Genomic DNA, 27,985 nt, shown 5'->3' with positions numbered 1-27,985 from the left:
TTGTCCCAACTTGCCTTCTCCTCCATCCATATCTCTATTAGCATTCATTTGACAAATTTTCGCTGTCCAGTAGCCTGCCCTGCCAACACATGGAAGAAGCGCCAGACATCGAGGCAATTGAGCACCCATGGCCACATTTAAACGAACTGTTCGAAGTGGTGGAAAGGAAGAAGGATTCGTTTATTTTTCAGTGCCTTCTCTGTCTGCCTCAGAAGCGTACGATTTCTTCTTTCAAGAATTCCCCGTCCAATTTAAAGAAACACTTAGAGGTAAGTAATTTTCAGTTTGATTGTGAAATTAACTAAAGGCTAATATACCTGTCGTTTTACTCTAACTGGATATAATACACTCATACAATGTGTTAGCCTAAACGTGGACATTGGTTGTATTGTCCAAGGTTAAGCTAGGAAACGGCAGACTAAAGCTCGTTAACACCAAAGGCACATGGCTATAAAATGATAAAAATGCATGAAATGAATGATGACATGTAAAATGATGAAAATGCATTTAGACCGATGCATTTTTCTGACTTTTTTCTATTTCACTAAGTTTACATGCAAGGTATTACATGATTGATAGAACTAGCCTGTCTGCGATTGATGTAATGTTAGGCTAGCTAGTTATTCAGCCTTCTTGGTACATGCAAAAACACATGAAATGTGTACTTAATTTATGAAATTGAGATATATTGCTGTGAAGATATGATGTTCATGATGTGTTTCCCTCCCTTTCTTTCCAGAGAAAGCATTCAAGTCACTTGGGAAGATACAATGCCCTGACAGCCCCGCGAAAAAGGAAAGCTGAAAACCCAGTTCCCTCCACTTCCAAACAACTGAAATTGGGAGAAATGAAGATTGTGAATCAAAGCAAGGTAGACAACGTAGTCATAGATTTTGTGATTCAGAGTCTTCAACCATTTACTGTGGTAGAACAGCCTGCGTTTCATACTTTAGTGCAAGAGCTACAGCCTAATTCATGTGTGATGTCCAGAACTACATTGCGCCGTAAAATAGAAGAGGGTGCCCAAGAAATGAAGAGAAATATTAAACAGGCAATGTCCTCCATTGAATTTATTGCCACAACAACTGATTGTTGGAGTGCAAGAAGGAGAGGATTTCTCGGGGTCACTGCTCACTGGGTGGATCCAGACTCAATGAAGAGGTGCTCTGTGGCTCTTGCTTGCCGGCGGATTAAAGGGCCACACACTTTTGATGTGTTGGGCAGTGCATTGAATGACATACATTCCGAATTTGGCATAGACAAAAAAATTGTTAGAACTACCACAGACAACGGGTCCAACTTTATAAAAGCATTTAGAGAATATGGAGAACAACAACAAGATGAGAACAATAACTGTGCCTCTGGTGAGACTGAAGAGGATGCTTGCAGTGATGATGAACAGCATGAAGAAGGTGGTGGTGTTGACTGAGATGATGGCATACAATTTCAGCTTCCCAAGCATCATCGCTGTGCATGCCATCTATTAAACCTTGTCGCCACAGTTGATACAGCCAAGGCCAATTCAAATGACTCCTATAAAAGACTGTCAAGATCAGCTTTTGCGAAATGCAGTGGCTTATGGAACAAGACCTCTCGATCCTCCACTGCTTCAGACATCATAGAGGAAACATGCAAAATACAACTGATCCGGCCAAACGACACACGATGGAACTCATTGTTTCTCTCTGTTGAAAGAATCGTGAGAATAATCAAAGATGAAGGAGAAGGGGCCCTGAGAACTGCATGCACTGCACTGAAGCTGCCAATGTAAGTGTAACTTTTTTTCTTTTTTTTTGAATATACTTTCATTCTAATCCGTAATATTGGAAAATATTGCTTAACTATTCAGATGCTTTAAGTAAGGGGAAATGCAGCGTCACCACTCATCACACACACACACACACACACGCACACACACACACACAGACACACACACACACAGACACACACACACTTAAAAGTGTTCTTTATGTTTGTTAGGTTGAGTTCAGTTGAAATTGCCTTTCTGGAGGAATTTGCCAGAACCATGGGTCCTCTCGCTAAAGCCCTCAACATCCTTCAGGCTGAGACGGATGTTCAGATGGGGTGGCTTCTGCCCACGCTGACGCTCCTCATCGCTAAGCTTGAACGAATCCACATCAGTTCCAGGTAGAGATTCTTTCCCCCCCATGTTATTAAGATGTCATACACAATTCAACTCCCTTAAAACTTCACATAGCACATGTGCAGGAAGTTAATGTGTGCCATTAGTAAAATGATTAAAAAGAGGCCTATATGAACACATATTGACCAAGAACACAATAGATGGCCGTCAAATCATATTAAACAATCATATTTAACAATTTAACAAATCATATTTAACATGTTATTGTCATTGTCTCAGTATAAATGCACGCTGTAAATGTTGTGATATTGTACTTTATCAGTTTCTCTCCCCCACCTCTAATTCCAGGTACTGTAAGCCTCTGGTGGAGGCCGTCCTAGAGGGACTGCAGAAGCGCTTTAAGGACATGATGGCAGAACCAGAGTTCATTGCTGCTGCCATCCTGCTCCCCAAATTTAAAACTGCGTGGACATCTGATGAGAACCTATTGAACCTGGGTATGTATCTAAACTTAGCTCAAAAAGTAAGGAAATATGTGTTTGGTAATTTATTCCTCTGTGGTAACAATGATTTTTGGCAATAAATCTTATACCGTTGGAAAGTGTTTAGTTTGGTCATTTGTAAGATGAGCAGAATGAAAAATTGCATGAAAGCATGAAAAAATTGCCAAGTCTTTTATATAACATAACTTCTGGCATCTGTCCCAATATATGTTGTATATTAGGACTTGCCTACATCAAGGACCATCTGGAGGAAGAATGTTCACATCAGTCACCAGCCAATGGATCGAGTGCTTCAGATGATGATGACTTCTTTTCAAGCATGAAGACAACTCAGGGGCAGGAAAGTGTTAAGCAGCTAGAAGGGTACCTTGCCTCTAAAGTAGACAACAAAGAGATACTGCAATCTTATCCTGCAGTTTGCAGATTGTCACTTAAAATCAACACTGCCTTGCCAGCGTCTGCTGCATGCGAACGTCTCTTTAGCACTGCTGGGCTGATTTTCAGCCCAAGAAGGGCAAGACTGGATGCCAGAAATTTTGAAAATCAGCTCCTTCTCAAACTAAACAAAACATATTTTAGCTTTAGGTAGGTCATGCAGTTAATAGTACTATTTTTGCCATCTGTAATAGCACATCACTACTAGTTAGTAGTTCTACATACTGTACTATGTAAGTCTTCAGGGAAATCTAGTGTTGTGTGAGTTTCTGATTTTGTGTAAATTATGCAAACACTAACATTTGTTTTTACGAGTGGACATGCATGTTGTATCTGTTGTAGCACATCACTACTAGTTAGTACAGTAGTTCTACATACTACATACATCTTCAGGGAAATTTAGTGTTGTGTGAGCTGTGTTGTAAGGAGTCATGTTTAGTAAATTGGAAAAAAGACATCCTTTGTAAACTTGAGTAAACACATTTTTGCAAGTTAATGCGCAGCTGTGATACAGTAAAGGAGCAATGTGATAAAGGAAAGATTTCTACATTTCTTCAAACAATAAATTGTTAAAGAAATATGTGTCTAGTGTGGTTTTCCCCCTCCCTATTAATTCCTAATCAGGTGATTTCCATTTAGTATGATGTGCTTATGATAATTTCAAAAGATATCAATACCAGATATCACAAATAGAAAACATTGTGTTTTCAGGGTGGTGTTAGTGGGCTTTTTAACCTTAAATGACTTGATTGAGTGTATAAAGGACATACCAAGACATTGGAACTACATTACACCAAATTACTTTTACTTTTGATACTTAAGTACATTTGAAGCCAAGTACTTTTATACTTTTACTCAAGTTGACATTTAAAGGGAGCACTTTCACTTTTACTGGAGTAATATTTTACACTAGGTATCTCAACTTCTACTCAAGTACGTGGTCTGTGTACTTCGTCCACCACTGCCAGTGAGTCTGTGTCTGTTGGGAAAAGGGAGTTTATGATTTATGAACGATTTATGGATTGTGTACAAAGGGCGAAATACTTTCTGAGTTTTCACTTACTGAGTCTCAAATTACCACCACTGAAGCACATATTTTATGCATTGTACTCTCACTTTATTTGATCATATTTCTACTTATGTTATCAGGTGGAGTTTATTTCCCATCCTATGCTGTTTTGGGTTAGTTTTTATATGTTTTTATGCTCTTTTTATGTCATTTTCCCGTGAAGCACTTTGAGCTGCATTTCTTTGCATGAAAGGAGCTATACAAATGATCTATATCTGTTAATTAGCACTTTGAACTACTCTAGTCTGTATGAAAGGTTCTATATTAAAAAGTTTGATTGGTTAATACAGACTGTCTGATTTTCTTTTCCAATGATTTGCACTCATATGGTATTTGGAAGTCTGCACAACCTGACATACCACAGTAATTCATGTCTTTTTTTCTTATCATTTGCTTCAAATGATTCATTCTTTGAGCATCAATACGCTGGGGAACATGTAAACAAGACATTTACTGTTGCTATTATCACACTGCACAAAGACACATATATGTATGTAATGTGTAACTGTAAATATACATATATGTAAAGGAATCAAACACTCTATCGATATTTTATATTTAATATCTGATATTAAGTCAAATCAATGATGACTGCAACTAATCATTATTTTCAATTAGTTCTTCAGCAATGTTTGAAAAATCTTTATCACCTTTTCCCAAAGCCTCAGATGTGACCAAAAATATCTTGTTTTTTCCCAACCAACAGCCCACAACCTAAAAATATTTGGTTAACTACCACAGAGGACTAAAAAAACAAAAAATATTCTGATGATAATGTAAAAGAAGCTGGAACCTGATAATTTTGGCATTTGTTCCTTAAAAAATGACTCAATTACTCAAACAGGTGGTAATGGTTGCAGCTCTGAAACAAACGCAGTATCGATAAATACTGCGTTTTGTGAGAATGCTTACATGTTACAATGCTGTTGATTACTCAAACAGGTGGTAATGATCTTTTCTTTTGATGGCTTACAGATTGTCTGTTGCTAAGCAGTCGTCAAGGTTGTTTTCCATTATGCGCTGTGCACTGCCTCTGCTCTTTAAGTAGCTGTCACGCTTGCAATATATTGTTGTGTTCTGTAACTACCTGTAAATGTCAAGCTGCCTTTTCACCATTGTCAAAAAAAAAACAGTATAGACTACTTTTATTTCAGTAACTCTGCATTCAGTTCTTAGGTAATTGTATTTTTAGCCTGACCCTAACCCTGCAGCAATGTGGCAGTCCACCTCTTCAAGGAATATATTCTGATGGAAATATACATATTTATAAGCACTCATACATAAAATACAGCTTGTTTAAGCAAAATCTTCAGCAAAAAATAGTTTCTGCACTTTTTTGTGGTTCAGAAAAGTAACACTACACCAAAGCTTCAGGTTGATACTAACACTCTCTTTGTATTGGTGGTAATATTGATATTACTGGGCAAAACTTTATTTTTAGCAGAACCCTTATATTTCACATAAAAAAAAGGTCGAAAAATCCATGAGACATTTTGGATTGTGTGTGTTTTTTTACATTTAGACTGTAAGAACAACCTTTTTTGGGTGATAAAGTGATCGCTTTGATGAATAAGACAAGTACTGCTTTGGCTTTGTCCACACACGTATGTATCCATGTATGGACCAAAAGTGCAGCTGTGCATCCCAACAGGATGTCAGACATTAGCCCTCTGTTGTACGACAACATTTATGTAGTGCTTCTCTTTAATGACACTTGAAATGTAATGACAGTACTGATTGCAGATGCTTGAATACGGTGTAATTTGTGTTCATGAAAATCAAACAGTTTTGGTTTGTTTAGACAGTATGCAAATTCAAAAAGAATGCATAATGCTACAATGTTTCTTTGTACATGGTTGATTATGAATAATCTTGTTTCTCAGTAGGAAACTAACAACGAGATGAAGGTCTTTGTCTGACGTAGTAGTGCATCACATACATCAAAAGCTGCACACATGAACAGACAATAAATAGGAGGTGTTTTGGTACATGGCTGGTAGATGTCTGCTGGATATGTTCAATATACAATAAGCTTAAAAAGGGTTTCTTTATATGTTTGGTCTATATGGTTGAGGAAAGACCGAGAATTTACACAACAAAGACCCAGAAATATAAAGCAGTGCTGTGGGATTAAGTTTCGGTTTCCAAAATCATTCAGTCAAAGTCAAGTCCGATTTAAAAAAGGAATTGGTAGGGTCTTACTAAATGTTGATAACATTTCAACTTAAATAAACTTTTATCCAACAATCTGAAAATGACCACATGCTCACAGCTATGGCAGTGAGAGGGTTTCTTGGGATTTGACTATATGTTTTAATTTGGTATACAAATTAAATGATTATGTTCATGAAAGAAATAGAAAAAAATTATAATGAAAATGTTATAATTTCTTCAAGCCTGAGGTAACGTCTTCAAACTTCGTGTTTTGTCTGACACCCAACATCCAACTTCCTCCCAATATATGATAACATGTACACTCTCATATAGACAGCTATTGTGCCAACAAAAAACTAAGTCTATGAGAACATTATATGAAATACAGTATGTATGATGAGCAGGATGTAAGTATTAATACCTGGAAGTGGTGCATACTAATACATACGTAATAGAACGTACAAAAAATACAATCCATAAATAACTACCAATGCCATACAATTATATTATTTTTCTAATTATAACTTTGAAGACAATAAAAACACAGACTAATTATTAATTATTATCAGAAATATTAATTTAACATATTGCAGTTTCCTTGGCAGACTTGCAGAAGCCTTTATGACAGACTGCACTGTATGATTCAGGATCTGTACATCCTGACAAAGATATGTTGCTCCCATGCAAAGATGCTAATTTTGGTAAATTTCATCTGCATTTTAAACTGCAACAGGACAGAACAAAAAAACTTGGCTGAATTTTCTTTGGAAAACAATTTAGCTCTATGAGCTGTGGATTCCTAACCTCGTCTGTAATGAATCACAGAAGGCTGTGAAGGGAGGATGCTGATTCACTAACAGGGGTGTGTGTCTGCTGTGTGTTTACACTGCCTCTCATTCTGTGCATGAATATGTCTATAATCACTCCCACATTTATTCAAGAAATGTGTCTTTTAAGACTATTAATGAAAATGAAGAAGAAAACCATTGATGATTACTGATAGACATAAAGTGACTGATGTGAAGGTTTTTAACTCATGGAGTTTTAATATATTCTACTACTTAAGTTAGGTCTAAATCCCTGTGCACATACAGTATACATACATATACATATACATAAGTACTTACATAGTACATGTCCCTATGATAGCCCCTGTGGTGTCATCTAGGAGTTTGTTTCTGTTTATAATCTGTGCCTCTCCCCTGCAGGTGACTACTTAGTGCAACTGGACCCTGTGTCCTGATGTTACTTAAGCCACGTCGTTCTCTCTCTCTGTTCTCCCTTTCAGACATCTCCTTTTAGTTTAGCTTGTAATGTTTAATTAGTTATTTTGCTTTTTGCACACACCCATACACACATTAAATGCTCACATCATTAAAACTTCACACATATTACTGATTTCACTGACATCCACGTCATACTTTAATTAGTTATCACCTCTTTAATTAGGTTCAATTGTACCAAATCAGCATTTAATTTGTTTTAATTTGTTGTTTTTGTGTCAGGTCATGACAGTCCCTACTAAGGATTACAGATAACCAATTGTTAAATAAATAATATAAATATTCCATTTTTTACAATTCATCATGACTTAAAATATAAATCTGCTGGAGATTAGTGCTCATGCTTTAGTTATGAACACAAACACTTCATCACGCTTCTTTATCTCATACAACAGCCAGCATCTCCAAACTGAGAACTGCCTGCCTTCAGCTTTGTGTATGAAGATGGCCAACAGACACAACGGTCACAAAACAATATTTTAAAAAGGGAGACATGGGACATTTCATCTCTTCCTAATTGCCTCCAACAGTCGGACATAAAATCATACACAGAGACATAAAGAACCCACTAAAAACAATACAAAAAATATCTATAAGTGCAAAATGTGATAAGTCACAGATGAGAAAAAACATTAATGCTCATCTTAAATTTGACAAAAGGGCTCTGGATTATCTTCAAAAGTTCTACAGTGCAGTTTCTAAATACGTTGACAGTGACAAAGTTTACATAGGTATGGCTCTGTGGACTCCCTTTAAGGGTGTTTGAGTAACATTGTGCAGCCTTTATGAGACAAAGTTCCCTCATTTTAGGACAATAATCCAACAAAACAGCCAGCAACAGTAAAATGGTCAGAACTGTCCACGTCGACCACCTCACTTCAATCCAACTGATCATGTGTTTCACTTGCTGAAAGACTAAAATAAAGGAAAAAAGTGAGGAAAACAGGCACAACGTGAAGCTGGCTGCACTGCTGGTCTGGCAGGACATCATCAATGTGGATACCATGTGTCTTTTGATGTTTTGTAGACTTCAGACTGTTAATCAAAGGATTTTGAATCAAATTTGAAATAAAAATGACTTTTATTAGGTTTATCTTCATTGGTCAAACTACTTTTGGTCTTTTAAAACTGGTGAGAGTTAAACTGAGTGTGTATTATGCTTGTTTTCTAGAGTTTGAATTCTTGGCGGTATACGTTAATATGGACGCACTTCCTGGCTCTATGCAAAAGTGAAGCCATAATATCTCCTTTCCTGGAGCTGCCATGTTGGGATAACAGGACATGCCCGCTCAGCTGTCCTATCACCTGAGGGAGGTTTGCAAACAGCTGTCCATCCTGATGTCACAGCCCCTTTTTATAATCGTCAAATGACCAAAAACAAACCTGTCAGAAAAATGAGCTCTTGGGACAAACATCGACATGATAAGAACTACCTAAAACGACAGAAACCATCATTGGGAAACATGTATTTGACATGTACTTTGATTTTTCAGTTTGGCTCCAGACCCATCTGCTAACATGAAGGAGGCGAGACTCATGACCAATACTGCAGCCAGCCACTAGGGGTCAATTGAGATGTTTTGGCTTCACTTTTGGGGAACTTTCATAACATCGATATTTATATACAATCAGTGGTTTGAATGATGATCGACTTCCTCGTACAGCCAGCTACTCAAGTGAATCATGCAGTTGCTGCTTAATATACAGAATGCAAACAGGGTCAAGATACTGAGTTACTTTTCAACTAAAGAGGACTTGGTAAGACATGTGATCTATAAGACTTTCATTGGGTATAAATTGGTGCAAGATGTGGTGGTTCCAGTCTCTCAGTAACAGACTTTTTGTTTGGGAAGTTTAGTGTGCAACAGCTTACAGATTTCAAAAGGAAAGGTATGATGTCAGTGATGCTTTTTTTGGTGGAAATGTTTTGTTGAAGTTTCCAAACCAAGAAGAGACGCATGTGTGCTCAGAAAGGAAGGATAAATATTATATAAAGAGAATAAAATATTAAATGTTTAAATAGTTGAACTACAGCAGCAGGAGACAGTGTCTGGTTCCACTTATGTCAGCTGAAATAAAAAAAAATATGACACTTAAATGGTAAGAAGAAGCAACAAAGTTTACATAAATTAAGTGTGAAAAAACAAAGACCACCATCCAGATCGTGGGCTGACAAATCAAAGCAAAGGGCTTGAAGGATATGAATCCATGCGTATCTCCTTTATTGTGTCAAGAGTGAGCTGTGTTTCCTTTGTACTGAAACGTTGCTGCTGAGCAAGTGCTTTTTTCCAGCTTCTAACTGAATCTATAGCTCACAGAATTGAGATTGCTTAGCACATGACTGCACACAAATGTGTTTAGAAGCAGCCACTGAATTAATAATATCAATGTCTGGTTTACTGTTGTGGGAAAAAAGTGACAGATTGCAAAACAGAATTCATGCACAGACTTTTTACTGATCATTTCCCAAATACTTCAAATGGTGCCTTTCCTTCTTAAACGGGAACTCCACTTATTTTATACATCCAGATCTTGTGGAGTACTACTGCATGTGAGAAAAAAAGTTGTATAAAGCCTTTTGTGGCCTTAGAGGGACCCAAGTGAATTGATGTCAGTCAGGGTTAAAGACTATAAGTCTAGGAGCATGGCATTAGAAAGAGGTGAGGTTACTAGACCTCTGTAGCCCACTCTTCATCCCTGCTCGAGGCTAGCAGCTCAATACTACATGAACCACTATACTAGCATAACACTCAATGTAGCCACCAGGTTTTGACAAGGAAGAATGGAAATTGCATGGAAAAAAAGATGTCATTTCTGGCTCTGCTGCATCATTTCTGATCTTTTTATTAACTGTCCATCACAAGTCTGATCATTCGGAGTTAGGAGTGCAATGCTAAATCAGTTAGGCAATGTTTATTTGCGCTAAGTGTAGTGGGCAATAAAGCAACAATTGGCACCAGGGTTCACTTTACAGTTAAATATGGTCAAGCACAGTGACTGTAAACTGAAAAGGTGAATATTTCAACTGTAATGCTGCCTCACAGGAAGGTTTTACTTTCTAACATGAATTAGTATTAACAATATTAAATGAATTATTAAGAAGATAAGATAGGGTCGGATTTTCTTCAAGTCTGTCTGAATACAACACTGAAGTGCACTTACAGTATTTATGTGAAAATAGGTCTTGGTCACTGTAACAAATGATTACACTCTTTACTGACACTGAAGGTGTTCCACTGGAGCGTGACTACACTGTAAAACACTGGAGACCAAAATCCACAGCCCTCTTTCTGTGAAAAATATATCTCAAAGTTCACCTCATATTAGCTTCAGCCAAATTTTCAACAGACCAAGGACTGCAGATTTTGTCCCTTATCTCTTAAAGTGTAGTCACACTCTGAGGAAATAGCTTCAGGGTCCGTGTGGAGATTAGAAATTAATACAATGACCAAGACCCATTTCCATTTTTCCACATAAGTATCATACTAAGTTTAAAAAAGCCTGAATCTAGAACCTATCCTTTAACCTTTCAAATTAAGCCTCACACTGGGCTGTGGCAGCTTAAAAAGGCTGCCTAACTTTAATTAAAAAAAAACATGCAAAGACAAATCTCTGCCTTAAAACTCTTCTGAACAGATCGGTCAAATTATAATTTTTGTGCATCATATTCAGATTTTTTAAGTAAAAGGATTCATCAGGACATCACGATTCTGATGTTTTGATTTATCTAGGAATGAGATTTTCCATTGCATCTATCCCATCTGTGTTGAGTATTAGGTTTGTAAAAACTCAGTGATGATCAAAATAATTGACATACTCTGCAAATCTACCAATTCAGAGAAAAAAGTATGAAATGGAGAGTTTGTGTGTGTTTACGCAGCGTGGAAAAACTTTTGATGGCCATGGACCAGATATAATCTGGTGTTTTATTACTGTGACACTGTGATGTGTGATGATTTATGTGTGTTGTCAAAGATTAAAAATGGTCTGTTGTCAATTTAAAATGTCAAATGCACCAATGATCCCAACCATTAGCTCTAACTCTTTTCATCATGATCGCACATCACAGAGCAAAGCATAAATGGCTGACTGCATTTTGAACAAACAGTCTGTGAATACGGGTGAGCAGGTTTTGGACTATAGCTTGGATTTGTGCTGTTTGTGCAGATGTAGTGCTGGGAGTATTATTTCGTTCTTCAGCCACAATTACATGGTTACTATGGAAGTGCACTAAGCTTCACTGCCAACAACAAGGTTTTTTGACATATGTGTGTATATGTTCCACTGCCTCAAGACACACATTTCAGGGGGAAAATTTGTAGTTGCAAAGAATTGTCAGACATTTCTTGGCTGGAGGGGATTTTATGCAAGGGGAAGGAGAACTCTGAACAGCAAACTCACATGCACCTGTTTTGTGAGAAATGCATCCAGGGCATATAGGTTACAGGATGAACCTTAAGTTGTCAAAGTTTTGGTAATAACTCCTCATTAAACACACTTCACTCAGCCTTACAAGCAGTCCTCTGTCTGCAGCTGACATATTTCTATGCAACTTTAAATGCACTGGAATACAACTGCAAACAGAGACGAAGAGAGTCATTTCAAATGGTTTGTATATAATCCACTCACCAGTCCATCACAGGTACTTATGGCTGCATTCCCTTTAACATTGGTCTCATCCCACACTTCCCCTAAGTAATGGCACTGGGAAGATCCAGGAGGATGGATCTTGGCTCCATCCAGGCCACCGTACCTCCTCTCTGTCAGGAAGCCTGGAGCGAGCAGGTGTGGGTTGAGAGTGAGGTTAAAGTGCAGACTGTGTCCGCCATGCCACAACTGGTAGAAGACACGGTCTAAGTCCACTGGTTCCTCTGAGGCTTGTCGACGCTGTACACGGCGAGCATGGTGAGACAGGAAGTTGGACAGGAAGTGACCTCTGGCATCCACTCGGCTCGGATGAACCACTTCATACATAGGCAGATCCCGCAAAAACCTCTCTGCCAGAGCCATGGTGGGAAGAGAAGATGTAAAAGAAGATGGGTTACTAAATCATGGGAAAGAGGAGGGAAATCAAACAAGAAAGTGGCTGCAAAGTGATAAACAATACTGGGGAAGATCTAAACAAACCCATCTGTCACTCTTATGTTTGACCACAGCTGCAGCGTACATGGTGTCTGTTAGACAAACATGTCTTCAAACTGGATTCTTTCCTTCTATCCCTTTTTTTTAAACTTTTTTTTGTCTTATGTGCAGCAGGACTGATAACAGTGTTGGAACTCATCCCCCTGATGAAAAAAAAAAGACTTAATTTCCTGCGATTTGAAATAGCTGAATCAGCAGCATGAAAGGCAGAGTGAGAAAGATACACTTTTATGAGCAAGAGTGTGTGTGTGTCTCAGGAGGATGAATTATAGCAGTTTATAATCCATATATTCATTGTTCAGAGGAGATTAAGTCTGGCACAACATTACACATCTTTTTAATTTAGTTTGTCACGCTGAAGCATCCATGTTTTCTATTAGTATAAACATTCAGTAAACCCATGCACAGAGGAAAAAGTTTCATGTGACCTGGCTTTCACTAACGTGCCATTTGTGAACCATATGGAGTACCAAAATACGTTGAAAGAACAATGGTTGCAACAGGGATTCAGGAAAATGTAGGACATGTAATGTAGGACAGTTTTGCCTTTTAACCAACATTACAATGTATTCAGAATGTAATAACTGGAATATATTCTGTACAATAAGGTTTTTGGCCTCATCTTCCATGTCATTTTCTATATTTTTGGGCTTTCTTGTTTGTAATTGTATGTTTTAATGTTTCCAATTCTTTTACTATTATTGGGTTTTATTTATTTATTATTTTTTAATTGTATGTTTTTATGTTCTTTGGTTCCAGTTATTACTGTTAAATGTTTTGTTTTTATGTAAGCACATTGAGCTGCCCCTGGGTATGAAATGCACTATATAAATAAAGCTGCCTTGCCTTGCCTATTAATATAATATTTGCTGATAAAGAAACAAATGTATGTGGCTAATGTGAATCTGACAAACATAAATAAATAAATACATCTGAATATAATGTTCATAAAAAAGATGTTTTACAATAATGTCTCATTTATTTTACATGGCTCCCAGTATAACTAAGCAACCCTTGTTGCATCATAATTTCCAGACACACTGCCTTTCTGTTATCTGTCAATGCACAAGACCTGCTCCTTAATCCACAACGACCTGCTCCTTAATCCCCATAATGCTGTCATTAGATTCACCTCAATCACCAACTATGAGCAGAATGCAAACAATGATTTCACACAGCTGTATGACAAGGTTTTAAGGTTTTTACGTTTTCTATTACAGTTTATTAGTTACACCCGTAAGTTAGGGGCCATGAGTTGCAATCATTTCAATTTTACACAATTCAGCCTTCAACAAAGTGTAGCATTCCTGAAAAGGATTTCATTGATTGCAAAAAACAAACAAAAAACAAACATAAAAACAAATCACTGAACATCGCTGCCATCATTCAATCAGCATGATTGGCTTTCACTGTGTGTATTTTCCATGGAGATCCAGGTCCAGAGCATTTAAAGATTTATAAATATTTACTAACCAAAGAGGACTATGTGGCCTTGACGGAGGCGTCTGCTGCTAAGAAGCTTTCTAGTTCCATATGTGAGGAGTCGTTTCAAACTGCTTTGTGTAGACATGAGGAACTTGGCTTTGGAGGTGTTTCACAAAGTGGGGTCTAGGATCACTTGGGTGGCTGTCAGGATGTCCTCAGAAAACCAAGCCACAGTGATCAGCAGGGTTGGAACTAGCAATAATTTCCATTATCAACTAATCTGCTGGACGTTTTTCTCAATTAATTAATGAATTGTCAGTTCAAAGTAAATATGCACAAAGTAATGTCACCAAATGTCTTGTTTTGTCAAACAAATTGTCCAAATCCCCAAAAGCCTCCCCTTAGTGACACATATTTTTCTATACTGTCTAACAGTGCTTCATTTTTCTCTCAAGTGCACACAGCTGATGTATACCGGATGAGACAGAGTGCATCCAGATTGCTTGCTCTGCTTGTTACTCTAATCTCAAGAGAGGCCTGACTTTTAACATCCAAGCCATGAACTAAAAGAAAAGGCTGGGATGATGAAAGTGCAGAGAGTGGAGGCTGGTGAGTGTATTATACAAGACAAGAGAGGATCAGTCCCCTGATGCAATGATAGCTGAGCCTGACAGCTGATGAGCTTTTTTTCTATTACAATGGAAACCAACTCCATGATGAGAACAATAATAACACATCCTGGACATTACCAAAGTGACATTCTGTTTCCTGCCCTGCACTGGTGAGGTCAGAGGTCAGTGTCAGCATCAGCAGCTCTGCACTGAGATTGTGCACTTTGCTCAAAAGCACTTCATAAATGAAGATGGGACTTGAACCTGTGATGATTCAATGGAAAGAAGGTCTTTCCAACTCCCAGCCTAAGCTGTAAAACCTTGGACTTAATTGCTATGGTCAGCACAAACCTTAGTAAACACAAGTCACAGCTGGCCTGCCCTCCACAGTGAGAGCTGCTGGCTGAATTAGATGCGCTGTGGAGCAAACGTGCACATGAAAAGTAGACATAATACCAGAGAACGTGGCAAAATACTGATGATTCAGTGAATTCACATGTGTAAAAGACGACTAACCTGGTTCGTGTGATAATCCAAACGCTTTGCAGCTCTCCAGGAGCATCAGAAGTGCGATGAAGAAGTGAATGATAGAAGCTCCTTGTCCAAAAGCGTGAAGCCCGCAGTCAAAACGGGTCATTTTGTCAGGACGGTAACCTATAGTTATGAAACATTTAATGCCTTTCTAGCACCGCGTCGATTGTCATTTCAAATTATTATTTCCATTTGGGCTGGAAGCACATTTCGCTTTGTTGCGACAGGTTAAACTGTGACAGTCCCAAAAAAAATAAAAACTTCTCCAATTTAGGCCTGAACATCGTCTGCCTCCACGGGGCGTTTTTGCTGCATTCTTAATCTTTTTTGGCTTGTTTGTATTTCGGTGTTCACGTTTGCTTACGAGTAGCTGTCCAGTCTGTCCTCCATCAGTCTGCTCCCGACAGCCAGTGACAGCTTAAAACTTTCCCCTGCAAACTTTCGCAGAGCCACCCCCACAGATGGGTGGACTTAAGACAATAGGCTATCTTTCAGTAGGACTGGGGGCTTAAAGGGGAATGCTACTCCAAGAAATCGGATATGGTGCTGCGATCCAAGTGACAGTTGCATCCAAATCTGAGGTCTTTTGGGGTCTCGGTGGGTCAGATGAGGACCAATTTTTGATATTGTTGCCTTCACCCATGAGTCAGAGAAATGATTACAGATCAGAGGTTTTGTTTTTCGAACTACTACATATCTACTTACTGAATAAATAGACAAGTCTTCTGCAATGGAGACAGTGAGACAAAACCTTCATAAAGTCATGGAGACACTATTATAGGGCATTAAGTTCAGTGAGGTTCCTGATGTGATTTTTTTGGGGGGGAAACTGGAACTACATGCAGTCATCTAAATGTCGTAAACTTTGATTGTTTTAATTCATTTCTTGTTTTTATTTTATTTTTTTAAGAGTTGTTTATTTAGTAGTCTACACACTATAAATCAAACTGCAAAAAAGTAGAATTAAGTCTATTGAAAACATCCACATGGGCAGTCCACTGAACGTCATTATTTTACCTTATCTGTCCAAGCTTAGTGCCCCCTCTAGTGGAAGAATGAAGGCACTGTGATCACAGATGTATGAGTGATACATGAGGATCCAATATGAGTTTAGATGCACATCAATTCTGACATATTACAGTAGTCCTGATCTCTTCAAAAGGTTTTGTGCAGCACTTTCACCTAATCCCTAACCCCTATCCCACGCTTAAACGCACACTGTTCCTGGTGATGATGATGCTAACAAAGATGAGGAGAATAATTGTATTTTACTGCAAAACTGAAATAAATACAGCAGCCTAAAAGGGATGAACATGTAGTTTACTTGATCTGTCTCGACGTGGGCCTGTTCATGTCTGAAGTAACTCGAAAGTAACTCAAAAACAGTCAGTATTCTTCTCTCTTTCTTTCTAAAAAAAAAAAACTTTAAATCGTTTTTAATCATGTGTCTGTGTTTATTATAAGCAGTGCTCACATGTTTGTCCATTTTGATGTAAAGACTTAATTCATATATCTTAATTGTATTATAATCATAAAAGGTCATGAAAGACTCCATTGGATGGCTTTTACGCACGCTGTACGCATGGTGCATTTCCGTCACAGGCTGAGTTGACTGGTTGGAGAAGATAAACATATATTCATGTGAAACCCCAACAACAATCCAGACCTTGGGTTTGCTGCTGGATTTAGGATGATTTATGTCTATGTATATGAGTGGGCCAGTCTGTCTGTCACGTCTCATCCAACCAATCGTGGCTCAGCAGCGGAGCGACACACCTGTATAAAAGCAGAACCTGAGCCAGCTGTCATTCACAGAGGTGTGATGAAGTCGATCAGTCATGATTGTTTATTGAACGGGGATTAAAAGCTTGGACATTTTACCATGAGGTATCTGGGTTGCACTTTGGTCTAGTCTGTGCGCACGTTAGGAAATCGAGTTCCCAACTTTAAAGATGGATGAAATATTTAACCACAGTGGAGCAGTGAACCGAAGTTCACCCGGTGATGAAAAATTCAGTTTCGAAGACATTGATGTCGGCGCAGATGGCACCCCCATCCTGAGGATACTCATCTCTGTGGTGTACTCTGTAGTTTGCGCAGTGGGTTTGGTGGGGAACCTGCTCGTCTTTTTCCTCATGAGGTTACGACAAGGACGAAAGAGGTCGACCATCAATGTTTTCATCATTAATTTGGCAGTGACGGACTTCCAGTTCGTGCTCACTTTGCCCTTCTGGGCTGTGGACACCGCGCTGGACTTCAGCTGGCCATTTGGAGACGCCATGTGCAAAATCATCCTCTCGGTCACCGTGATGAACATGTACGCCAGCGTGTTTTTTCTCACTGCCATGAGTGTGACGCGTTACTTATCTGTCGCCTCTGCTCTGAAGAAAAAATCTCACAGAAGGTCACGGTATGTGAAGTGGGTGTGCGCGGTGCTGTGGGTGGCGGCAACCGTCGCCACAGCCCCGACAACTATCTTCTCCACTGTAACTGTGGTCGCTGGAGAAAAACTGTGCCTCCTCAAGTTTCCAGATGGGCACGACTGGCTCGCCCTCTATCATATCCAGAAAATCTTGATAGCTTTTATCATCCCTATGCTTATAGTCTCTGTCAACTATCTGATGCTTCTGCGCTTCGTGAGACGCAGGAGCATGGACAGCAGCAACCCGAAACGGAGGTCGAGAGTCACCAAATCTGTCGCTATAGTGGTCTTGTCTTTTTTCTTCTGCTGGATGCCAAACCATGCCATCACATTTTGGGGCGTCTTGGTCAAATTTAACGCAGTCAACTGGGATAAGTCATATTACATGGTGCACACGTATGTGTTCCCTGTTACTGTGTGTTTGGCGCATGCAAACAGCTGCTTGAACCCAGTGCTTTACTGCCTGATGAGGCCAGAAATCAGGAAAATGCTTAGCAGTTTGTTCTGGAGAGTTTCCACTCCATCCTCCAACAAGGGATGCGCGACGCGCTCTTTAACGCAGGGAGAAACTCTGGGAGTCGTGCCTCTCCAAATAATGGACAATGGAGAGTACACGCTGTCCATCATAGACCGTAAAGGCTTATCAAACTCTAAAATGATCCCATACACCCGATAACTTCAGCCTGGTGAAACATAGACCACAGCTGCTGCTTTCTTGTCCAACTGTAACTGTCATTACTCGTGCGTAATGCTTTCGCTAGTGTCCCAAATTTGAAAACATCGTGGTGATGCACACAATGGGTGGATACACATAATGTTTGTCATCATGACATTGGATATATGGCAAGTGTAGTGTATTTTTTATTTAATTCCTGCAAAAATGACTTGTTGATTCCGTTGAAGGAATAAGCCAACGTGTATTCTTCTTTCTTTTCTCTTTTGAAATGCGGTTACAAGCTATTGCCCAATGTAATATGAATTTAATTGTATCTCTTGCCTTGATTTTATCGTGAGAAGGAAAAAAAGACTGACAGCGTCAAATATGACAGAAGGGAGAAAATCCTCCCTGTCACACAGTGCAATTTAGAGCGCCGTCTTAGAGAATCGTGGGATGATATCATGTAAAAGCAACTACAATGGATATGGAGATTAAAATAGACTCACAATGGTGTTTTCTATTCATGTACACTCTGTAAAACCTGTCTGTAAATAAAGTCATTTTCTATCTGAGGTACTGAGTGGTTGTTTTTTTTAACCCTTTTATTTCATGCTTTTGTGTAGTTCATATATCGTATACAGTATATTGTCACATAAACTGGATGTTTCTCTCATCACTGAAAACATGAATGTGAGAAGTCTAAAATGATCAAGCTGATGCATTTCTGAAAATATATATATATTTTTTAACAATTTCTCATTGAGTTTGACACTTCAGCCCTGTGCAACAAAAAACCCCACTGAGAAACACTGCTCATCCAGATGGATGCAAATAATGGATTAATTATGAGAGTCTATGTTCATTTACTTACCATCTCCTTTTGATCACGTGTCACCCGCACTTCTGTTAATGTAGAATTCATATTCAACATCAGCTCTACACACAAGCTTCCTCAGGTAACCCAGTTAATGGAGAGGTTCATACTGGGTGCAGAGGTTCCAGTTGTGACCTGGCATTTGGCAGTGATTCAGGTCTGCCTCAGGTTGATTCTGTCAATAAAACGCAGGCGAGCTCAAGGATGAAGGAGTCTCCTGGCTACAGGCAGTTAAGAATGACACAGGGTTTGTGTGCCAGTGTCTGTTCCTTTCCTTTCTTCCTCTTTCTTGGCCCTCTTCATTTTTGTGTCCATGATGCTGCAGGGATAACGTACAGTGGTGAACACAAAATGTCAGAAATAAGCCTTTTCCCTTAGATACCATGGTCAATACTCTCTTCAAAACACCTTTTATTTGCAGTGGATTTCAATAATACCAAAGTACCTAAAGTAGAAACAATTCTCAGTACAGATCAATAAGGGGAATTTTCTCAAACTCAAACTGCTGGTTTCTATGAAAGCTACAGGAATAAATAGGAAAAAGGGACCTTGAGCTCAAATATTGATGTCAGAAAAGTAAAGCAGCTGTACAAGGGATGGCATGCATTTAAATCTTACAATAAAGTTCAACCTTCATTCAAAATGAAATGTCCTGGTGGCTTGAAAATTCAATCACATTTTTTGAAGCACATAATAAATATTCTCTAATATAGCTGAAGTATGACTAATAAAGGAAAAGGCCTTGATGTTTTATTAATAGTCTCTACAGTCTCTCTATTAGTCTCTACAATAAAGGTTCACAGTTTGTCTTAAAACAGATTTTGCTTACTGTAATAAAACTGTTCAAACTGACAACTAAAGGATCTATTTCTCTGCACACAATGAGGACTGTGGATTTTGTCCTCCATCACTTACATTACATTATAAGATCTTCTAATGGCCTGTGTGAACTGGAGGAATGATTACAGCAAGTGGAACCTCTTTCAATGCTCATTTGGATGCGTGACTTATTTTAATCTATCCTTTAAAACATTGTGGTGGACACTCTACACTTTATTAATTTTCTTATTGGATCAAAGGTTGATGTCTTATTTGCAAAAGTGTGATGCTCATCTGTATAACCTCAGTATACTGTTTTTAGGAAAATACATAGCACCATTAAACCTTCCTTATGACATTTCTCTACGATCTCCCTTAAATTTGTTACCCTGTTTACGCTGCACTGCTACATCAGCAGTAGCAGTTTCTTGGGTGACAGACACAGATTTAAGATTTGAGGGGTGAATACCAGTTGCCATGGTGGGAAAGTCTGATTGCTCTGGCAGCAGATTAATGTAATTTACAGTATGTAGACAAGGATGATTATACTGATTTGAGACATTTTTTAGTTAAACTTAGAGAAAGTGTTCCAGTCTTTTCTCAGAAGTTTGCTGTCTCTGATTAGAGAAGCAACTGCATGGTGAGTGCATTCTGAATTTTCATTACTGTACTTTTTTCAATGACACATCAGGAAATTAATTAATTTACTAAATAGTCATGCTGAGAATCCTTATAAATTATTGTACAGCAACTGTATATCCTGCATTACTCCTGTTTACAAAGGTTTGGTCATTGAACAGAAAAAAATAGAAGAAATCTTGTGTGTCTTTTGAGTGACAGCTCCATTTTGGTTTGATTTAGGTTAAACAATGTGTTTATCTTAATTTCATTTTCAAACACATTTGAGTGACATTCAATACACATTTCATGTCTTTGAAGCCACATTTACAGGAGCTAGAACCCATTACATTTTATGCATTACATCTCTGAACAAACAGAGCACAACAATGAATTCATATTCTTTTATATGCTGTACGCCCCATCCTTATTCAATTTGTTCCGTGAGCATGTTTATATATCCTAACAATTTTTTTATATTAATCACTGTGTTTTGTATATTTGAATTAATTGCTTTAATTTCAGTCTTTGTGGGTGTAACAATCTCATTTCCCCCTCAGGGTTCAATATGTTTCCTGTGTGGGACTGTCAGTGGCCACAGGGCTCAATCAGACCTCCACACAAATTGCACTTCCACCAAAACACAAACCCACATGGGAGCCTGTGTGCATTTATCATACTTGTTTTTTTAAGTCAGGGAACATTGCTAACAAGCACTTACAATGATTCTCATTTGATGAAAGATTATATATTTTTTTAGAGGTAATGACGTTGAGGTTGATGGCATCATAGACCCAACAAATCCTTTAAAGTACCAGTGTGTAGATTTTAGTGGCCTCTAGTGGTGATATTGCAGATTGCATTCAACTGAATCCTCTTCATGCTTAATCCTCCCATTCAATATACACAGGAAAATATATGGTGTCCGCAAAGTTCCTCTCAAGAGCTGGTGTTTGGTTTGTCTGTTCTGGGCTACTGTACAAACATGACAGTACAACATGGCAGGCTCTGTGGAAGATGACCTATCCCCAATGTGGATATAAAGGGCTCATTTGATTCTTATACACTAATTAAAATATACAATATTATATTCCATTATTTCCAGTAGATCCCCTAAATCTTACATACTGGTTGTTTACATAGCTTTGATTGGCAGGTGGCTAAAAAAATCACCTTTCTGCTTTCAGGCAATTCTTTCTTTGTGCTGTAAATACTAGAGTTCAAATAAGGTCAGGACCTATGTGTCAAGCAAGTCAGTATAGCTTTTTTTTTTTTTTTTACTAAAGCCTATTATTTTTTCAAATTTTATAGAGTGAAACTTTGTTATCCACTTTTTAACTATGTACTAATTCAATGGAAATTCAAGTCAAATTGCCTAATTATTTTTCTACAGCTTGCACACACTGCCAAACACTGGTAGATTCAGAACATCACAGAAATCGTGCACAAAGAGCAACTGTCTTTTTTAGGTAAATATGCACATTTTATCCAGAAGAGGCACTTTATTTTAGTTGTATGTGGGAGTGGAGACATGAAAGAAAACTATTTTGCCCTCTCTCGCACTCTTTCAGTCAGGATTGTCCAACTAATAAGAAGCTTGTGGTTTTTATCCCTGACACCTATCCTACATGTCAAAGTGTCCTCAGGGAAGATACTGAACCCCAAATTGGTCACGATGGTTCTAGCAGCACATTGCGTTGTAGCTTGCTGCTATCTTTGTCTGAGTGTGTGCCTGAATGTGAGTGTGAATGAGCAGCAGAAACACTGTAAAGCACCCTGGAATGAAAGCGATATATAAATGCATCCATTTACCATATACTGTGTATACTGGGGGTGTGGAGTTGAAAAGCTGTGGCAGAGAGGGTTTACAAAAAGGATGCTGTTGGTTGCAGTACTATAAATGTAAGATCAAGAGTTCCCTTTCACTTCTAGGGTTTTAAAGATTTAAACTGTGAGTGGCAGTGCTGACGTAACCCTTTAAGTGACACAAATGCGGTTGCAATCGTGCCTCTTCAGGCCTTCTTTCTGCAGGTGAAACTCATCATGCAGGTATTCATTAAAAAGTGTTGCTTCGTAGACATATACAATGTTTTATTTGTAGGCGTATTACAGCTCTTCACACCTTATCAAACAGGACAAACTGACATTCATTGGTAACACCAGGATGGTGTTGACACACTGTAAGCAATGTGCGTTTACTGGACTCACTTTTATGGCATCTAAATATCATTTTGATACAGTTCTTCTTCGTTAAAAATATCCTGAACAGGTTGGCTGCAGTATTTGATGCAAACCTTTTGTTCTGATGCATTGCATGTTAAAAAGGCATGCAACTGTCTCAAAACAAGTTCAATAACCCAAAGCTGACTTGTTTTCATTTGCCTTGTTGCTTATGTTACAAAGTAATGCCATAAACCACGTGGAAATACTGAAAACCATTATAATATTTGAAAGGGTATAAAAAGGTACTTGAGTATTTACAAAATTCAAGTTAATTTTGTACAAAGTAAAAGTGCATCAACTGTTTAAAGACCATCCTTCACGTTTTCCAGGATGAAAATATCAAAAGAAAAAGAGTGAACTCCAAGGAGCAGGATGCATGTTTAGAAGATTCTTCTCTGTAGCAAAAGATCAAGAAAAGTCTCTGAAAGTAAAACATCATGAATCTTCTTTGTACTCTGGTGACTTTAGTTTTCAGTTTAGTTTTGTCATAAATTATTATGCAAGTCAACTGAACGTATTGCAGATAAAATATTTTAAACATCGAATTCAATGTACAGTAAAATATCTTTACATTTGCGGAAGCTTTTGGGTGGCGAGTCACCCTTGAGGTTTTTCATGTATTTCAATTATCATAAGAGTTAAATAAATACACATTAGAAAGAGACAAAAGAATGATTGGCTAACGAATGCCTCAAAGGCGAATTGCAGCCTGAAATTCTTGGAACAGATCGATCAAAGCTCGCTCTAATCTTTTCAAGCGGCCAGAAAAAGCACCAGAACTCCAGCCCGTAGCCGAGAAATCGAGAGCTCCGAGATCTTTAAAGGGACGACATCAAGGGCAGTGGAATACATAGACAAAGAAGGCCCTAATGTCGTAACAGTGCAGGAATGCTAAGTGAATATGACAGTGCTGACTCTCGGGAGGGGTCCGGGGGTCGTGGCGTGGGGCAGATCCAGTGCACTGAACAAGCCTTGCCTCAGCGATCAAGCGGAGCTGTCTACGCGGTGCCACTGTGGTTGTTGGGGAACAGGGGGAGGTGGGTTAGTCCCTGAGTGTCGGGTCCCCTGTGGAAAAGGTGTCTGATCGGGGCCCTCAGCCTGCGTTACCGCTCCTCTGCCACTTTCCCGTTTGCCTCTTGCTCGTCTTCGTCTCTCCGCTTCTGTCTCCGGAAGAAGCCGAGCTGAAAAGAAGGGAAATTAAGACAAGTACAGATAAATAAATGATGAAATTTGTGAGCATTTCAGAGCATTTCAAACTTCAGAAACTAACTTTGTGGTACTGAAATTAGCAGAGAAGAAACATCTTGATAAAATGAAATACACCCTGTTTTTAACCACTTTCAAATCATTACATTTCTCAATTGCATTTTAATTAACTTGATTAAATTTGGTAGAGTAATCACTGCACTGCAACAGCATATAAACTGTGTTCTTTATCTACTATTTTTGTCAGTTTTCATTTATGTTATTATACTTCAATAGATTTGTCTTATGTAAAGCACTTTGAGATTCCTCTATGTTTGAATGATGCAAAATTAAACTTGCTTTGCTTTGCTTTAAGAGGGAATATGACATGACATTTATATATTTACACACACATACTTTCTGTTGTGCATGTGTACATGAATGAATACCCGTAAAAAAAGGGTTACTTTGAGATTTCTTTCTCTGCAGATATGTAAATGTGAGTATCTGTAGCGGGCTTATGTCAAGATAAAAAAGAATAAGCAGCTTAACATCAACACAGAAAAATCATTCATATAAATTCAAAGTATCAAAATAACAAAGGGTAATAAAAGATAAACGACAAACTTGGAACATGTGGTTGAAAAACTGTTTCCCTGCAGTATCTCTTTACTTTATTTGCACCTGGTTCTATTAACCTCTGCATCGCACGTATACTACATCATTAGCTGGTACCAGTCTCAGCCGATCAACTATGGCCAAAATATGCTTAGAATGGCTCCAACATTACCTGTTAGGCATCTACCAGTGAATAGATTCAGATTCAGATTCAGATTCAGCTTTATTTATCCCTGGGGGGCAATTCAGTTTCACTCCCACACAACAACATCAGAGCAGGCGACAAATGACCAGAATATTCCTGTAATAACAACTGCAAATGGCATGTCCCCCTCTCTGTCTTTTGCTGAAGAGGTTGCCTGGCCAGGAGCAAGTGGGTGAGATTGGAGAGGACACCATCTGGAAAGTACCTGTGTAGTTTAGGCCTCAACCTGTTTAGGTGGCTGGCTTCTTTGTCACCCTCTCTCTCGCTCTTTCTCCAAGTCCAACACCAACCAGACGGGTTAGGGTTTTGTTTTGTTTGTGCATACTACAGTCATCCACACATTGCATTCATCACTGACTTAGCTGACTAACATTATTAGATCTTAACTTAAGTTGATAATAAATATTATTTTAGAAGATTATTCATGAGTGATTCATGACACAAAAAAGTATGTGTGTGTGTGGGGAGTGAGATTGTGTTTTACTCAATGGCTCCTGTGTTGATCATACATGTGAGGCTGTCTTTGTTACCTGTTTGACCTTTTACCTCAAAATGAGCCTCTATATTCAGTATAATTACACTATTAGTACTCCAACTAGAAAATGTCCACATATAGGAAAGTCATGTGGAGTAAATGTATATTTTTTGTCAGTCTTTCTCTGTACATTGTTTAGACAAAATTCCCTTTTCAAGATATGTGGTAAAGTCATAAAATATAACTGTTGTTATCAATATGAACAGTTTTCAAGGCATTTGATAAATGTTCAAAAGATGTTTGACTAATGGATTTTCAGAAAATTGTGAAAATCAGATTGGGGAGTTTTAATCTTTAATCTGTGTACAGGCATGATTTTATTCTCTACCAGAGGATGGCAGTGTAGCTCTACACTGAGGTACTGTTCAGTTCATTTTTTAATGAGATCAATGAAAACTTAAAATAACTTCAAATGTAGCGGAGAAATTATTAGTAAGGTAAATGCTACTACATACTCAACTCCACTACTTAAAGTCATCAGCACAGAGAGACAGTCAATTAGTTGCAGGTCAAGAAGAACATAAAGTGGGTCTGCCTGTAATTACATATAATGATCCATTTTCTTTTTTACCTAATGACTAATAATTGTGCACAGCATGATGAACAGCATGATGACTTACCTTCCATAGAGCCAGACTGAGCAGGGCTAACAATAAGAGTCCTCCCAGCGTGCTACCAACAATAATCCAGGTCGGGATTCTGTAATCTCCCTCTTTCCTGATCTCCAATACAATCTGTTGGACAAGATGAGACAATATGAGTCCATAAAACCTAATTAATGTTTGAAATACACACTGAATTCAGTTTAAAATATAGAGTTTTTGTACCTTTGACAGTGTAATGTGTATAATAGATACATAAATTGAGTGTGCTATTGTAGACTGTATAATAGTCTATAATGACTACAGACACTAAAGAGAAGACGGTGACATTCATAGGAAATAATTATCATGATTATACTGGATAAAAAAAATAGTTATGTTCAGCACATGGACACTCATTGGATTTTAATTTCTAATGAAAATCCAAGAGATAAGTAGAATACAATAGTGACTATGTGTTTAAAAAAAAGATTAGTCTAAGACAGGACTGAAAATGAATGATGAATCACTAATGGCAACGCAGGTATGCTGACAGCCGAATCACATTAAAGCCAAAATCCATTCCACTTTTTTACAATCACACAATATTTAGATCTATATTTACTCACTTCATCTGAAAGCACCTGGTGTGCACTGATCAACAAAAACACAAAAAAGGACACTTCATGAGTGATTGTACTGGCCAATAGATGGCAGCAAAGATTAGTATATTACAGCAGACCATTACATGTTGTGCTGCTGGTCCTTTCGGTCCCTGAGCACCACACAGCACATGTGCTCCAATACCAACCTTTAACTGTGAGACACTGCTATTCTTCAGTTGTGCAATACTGTGCTAAACTGAATTAGAAACCACTGCTATTTTACCACAAAGTTGGCACTCTAGCATAACATGTTCTTGTTTAACGTCTTACAAATAAAAATAGTAACATTAGATATATTTTTACTCTCTGAATAAACCCATTAGAATCAGTTTTGAAGACTGGGCTCCTTAAGCAAAAAACAGTGTATTCACACATGAATAAGATACAAAAGGATCAGGCAGGGACTAAATCTGATCAAATTATGATGCTCAGATTTGAGTCAGGTCAAACCCGGGGCATAGGCAGTTTATAGCATTAGTTGTTGTTGACTCACATGTCTGACAGGCCTCTCTTCATGTAGAAACATGCGGCTGGAGGAGGGGAGCTCCACCGATGCACTGATTACCAGCTCCAGGATTTTAAACTTCAGCTGGATAGGAAATCAAAACATGCTGTCATTTTTTGCAAACATATCACACAGCTGAAATACTACAAAGCTGTCGTTGCTACAGGGTCAAAGGACAATAACAAAGAGATTGCATGCATGTGCCTTATTATACAACTGGGGAAATTTCCACTGCATGCATGCATATTTTGGATTTAATACTCACTGCGTGTAAGGTATCTATTCGTAGAGCTCCTCTGATTCTAACGGCAATATCTCTGTAGGAAGCCACATTGACAGTGCACTGGATTGGCAGAGTTAAGGTGTTGGATCGGTTCTGTGTGAAGACAATCAGGAAAAAAGTTATCTTAGAAGGTGTTTCAAAATATTGCTTTGGGAATAAGCTTCTTTCTTTGTACTTTACCAAGCGAGAGAAGCGTGACAGGTCCTCAGGTGATGCTCGGCTCTGTGCCACATGCTGCGGAGGTAAACAGCGTGTACCGTCTCTCTGATGTGTGACATGAGAGCAAAAATATCTGTCAGTATGCTACAGTTATATATCTGCAGAGCAAGAGTGATAAGTCTGAGGTGTGTGTTGGAATTAAATCAAAAGCAAGCATTAATACTGTTCTGGATTTGAAATGTGTTGGGAAATATAAGAAGATAAATATCAATCTTGTGTCATTAAATAGTCAGGGTCACACTTTGGGCTGGGTGTGGGCTGTCCCGCTAGGTCACCACCTGGGCCCCACACTATGGGGGCCACACGTGCCGTGCATTT

General features: G+C 38.4%; 3 protein-coding genes across 3 annotated transcripts in view; 1 reads left to right on the top strand and 2 right to left on the bottom strand.

The window, feature by feature from the left end:
* Positions 1–15,363, bottom strand: part of LOC128361382 (A disintegrin and metalloproteinase with thrombospondin motifs 7) — an 85,580-nt gene extending 70,217 nt beyond the window's left edge. Inside the window, exons 1-2 of the mRNA XM_053321863.1 lie at positions 15,243–15,363; positions 12,178–12,545 (exon numbers count right to left, since the gene is read on the bottom strand). Of these exons, the coding sequence (XP_053177838.1) occupies positions 12,178–12,545; positions 15,243–15,363 (489 nt within the window). The remainder of the gene's footprint in view (positions 1–12,177; positions 12,546–15,242) is intronic.
* A 1,846-nt stretch (positions 15,364–17,209) lies between these two features.
* Positions 17,210–18,355, top strand: LOC128359464 (relaxin-3 receptor 1-like). Its single transcript, XM_053319959.1, has one exon. It carries the CDS (start codon positions 17,210–17,212, stop codon positions 18,353–18,355), a length of 1,146 nt encoding a protein of 381 aa, XP_053175934.1.
* Positions 18,356–22,754: 4,399 nt separating this feature from the next.
* itga11a (integrin, alpha 11a) overlaps positions 22,755–27,985 on the bottom strand; it is a 51,215-nt gene continuing 45,984 nt past the window's right edge. The window contains exons 26-30 of the mRNA XM_053316540.1: positions 27,629–27,708; positions 27,431–27,541; positions 27,154–27,249; positions 26,035–26,148; positions 22,755–24,052 (exon numbers count right to left, since the gene is read on the bottom strand). Coding sequence (XP_053172515.1) covers positions 23,975–24,052; positions 26,035–26,148; positions 27,154–27,249; positions 27,431–27,541; positions 27,629–27,708 — 479 coding nt within the window. The 3' untranslated portion in view covers positions 22,755–23,974. The remainder of the gene's footprint in view (positions 24,053–26,034; positions 26,149–27,153; positions 27,250–27,430; positions 27,542–27,628; positions 27,709–27,985) is intronic.

This window comes from Scomber japonicus, chromosome 1, assembly GCF_027409825.1.
Source record: "Scomber japonicus isolate fScoJap1 chromosome 1, fScoJap1.pri, whole genome shotgun sequence".
NCBI lineage: Eukaryota > Metazoa > Chordata > Actinopteri > Scombriformes > Scombridae > Scomber > Scomber japonicus.
Note: the sequence above shows the minus strand (reverse complement) of the source record. Positions and strands in the feature narration are given on the sequence as shown.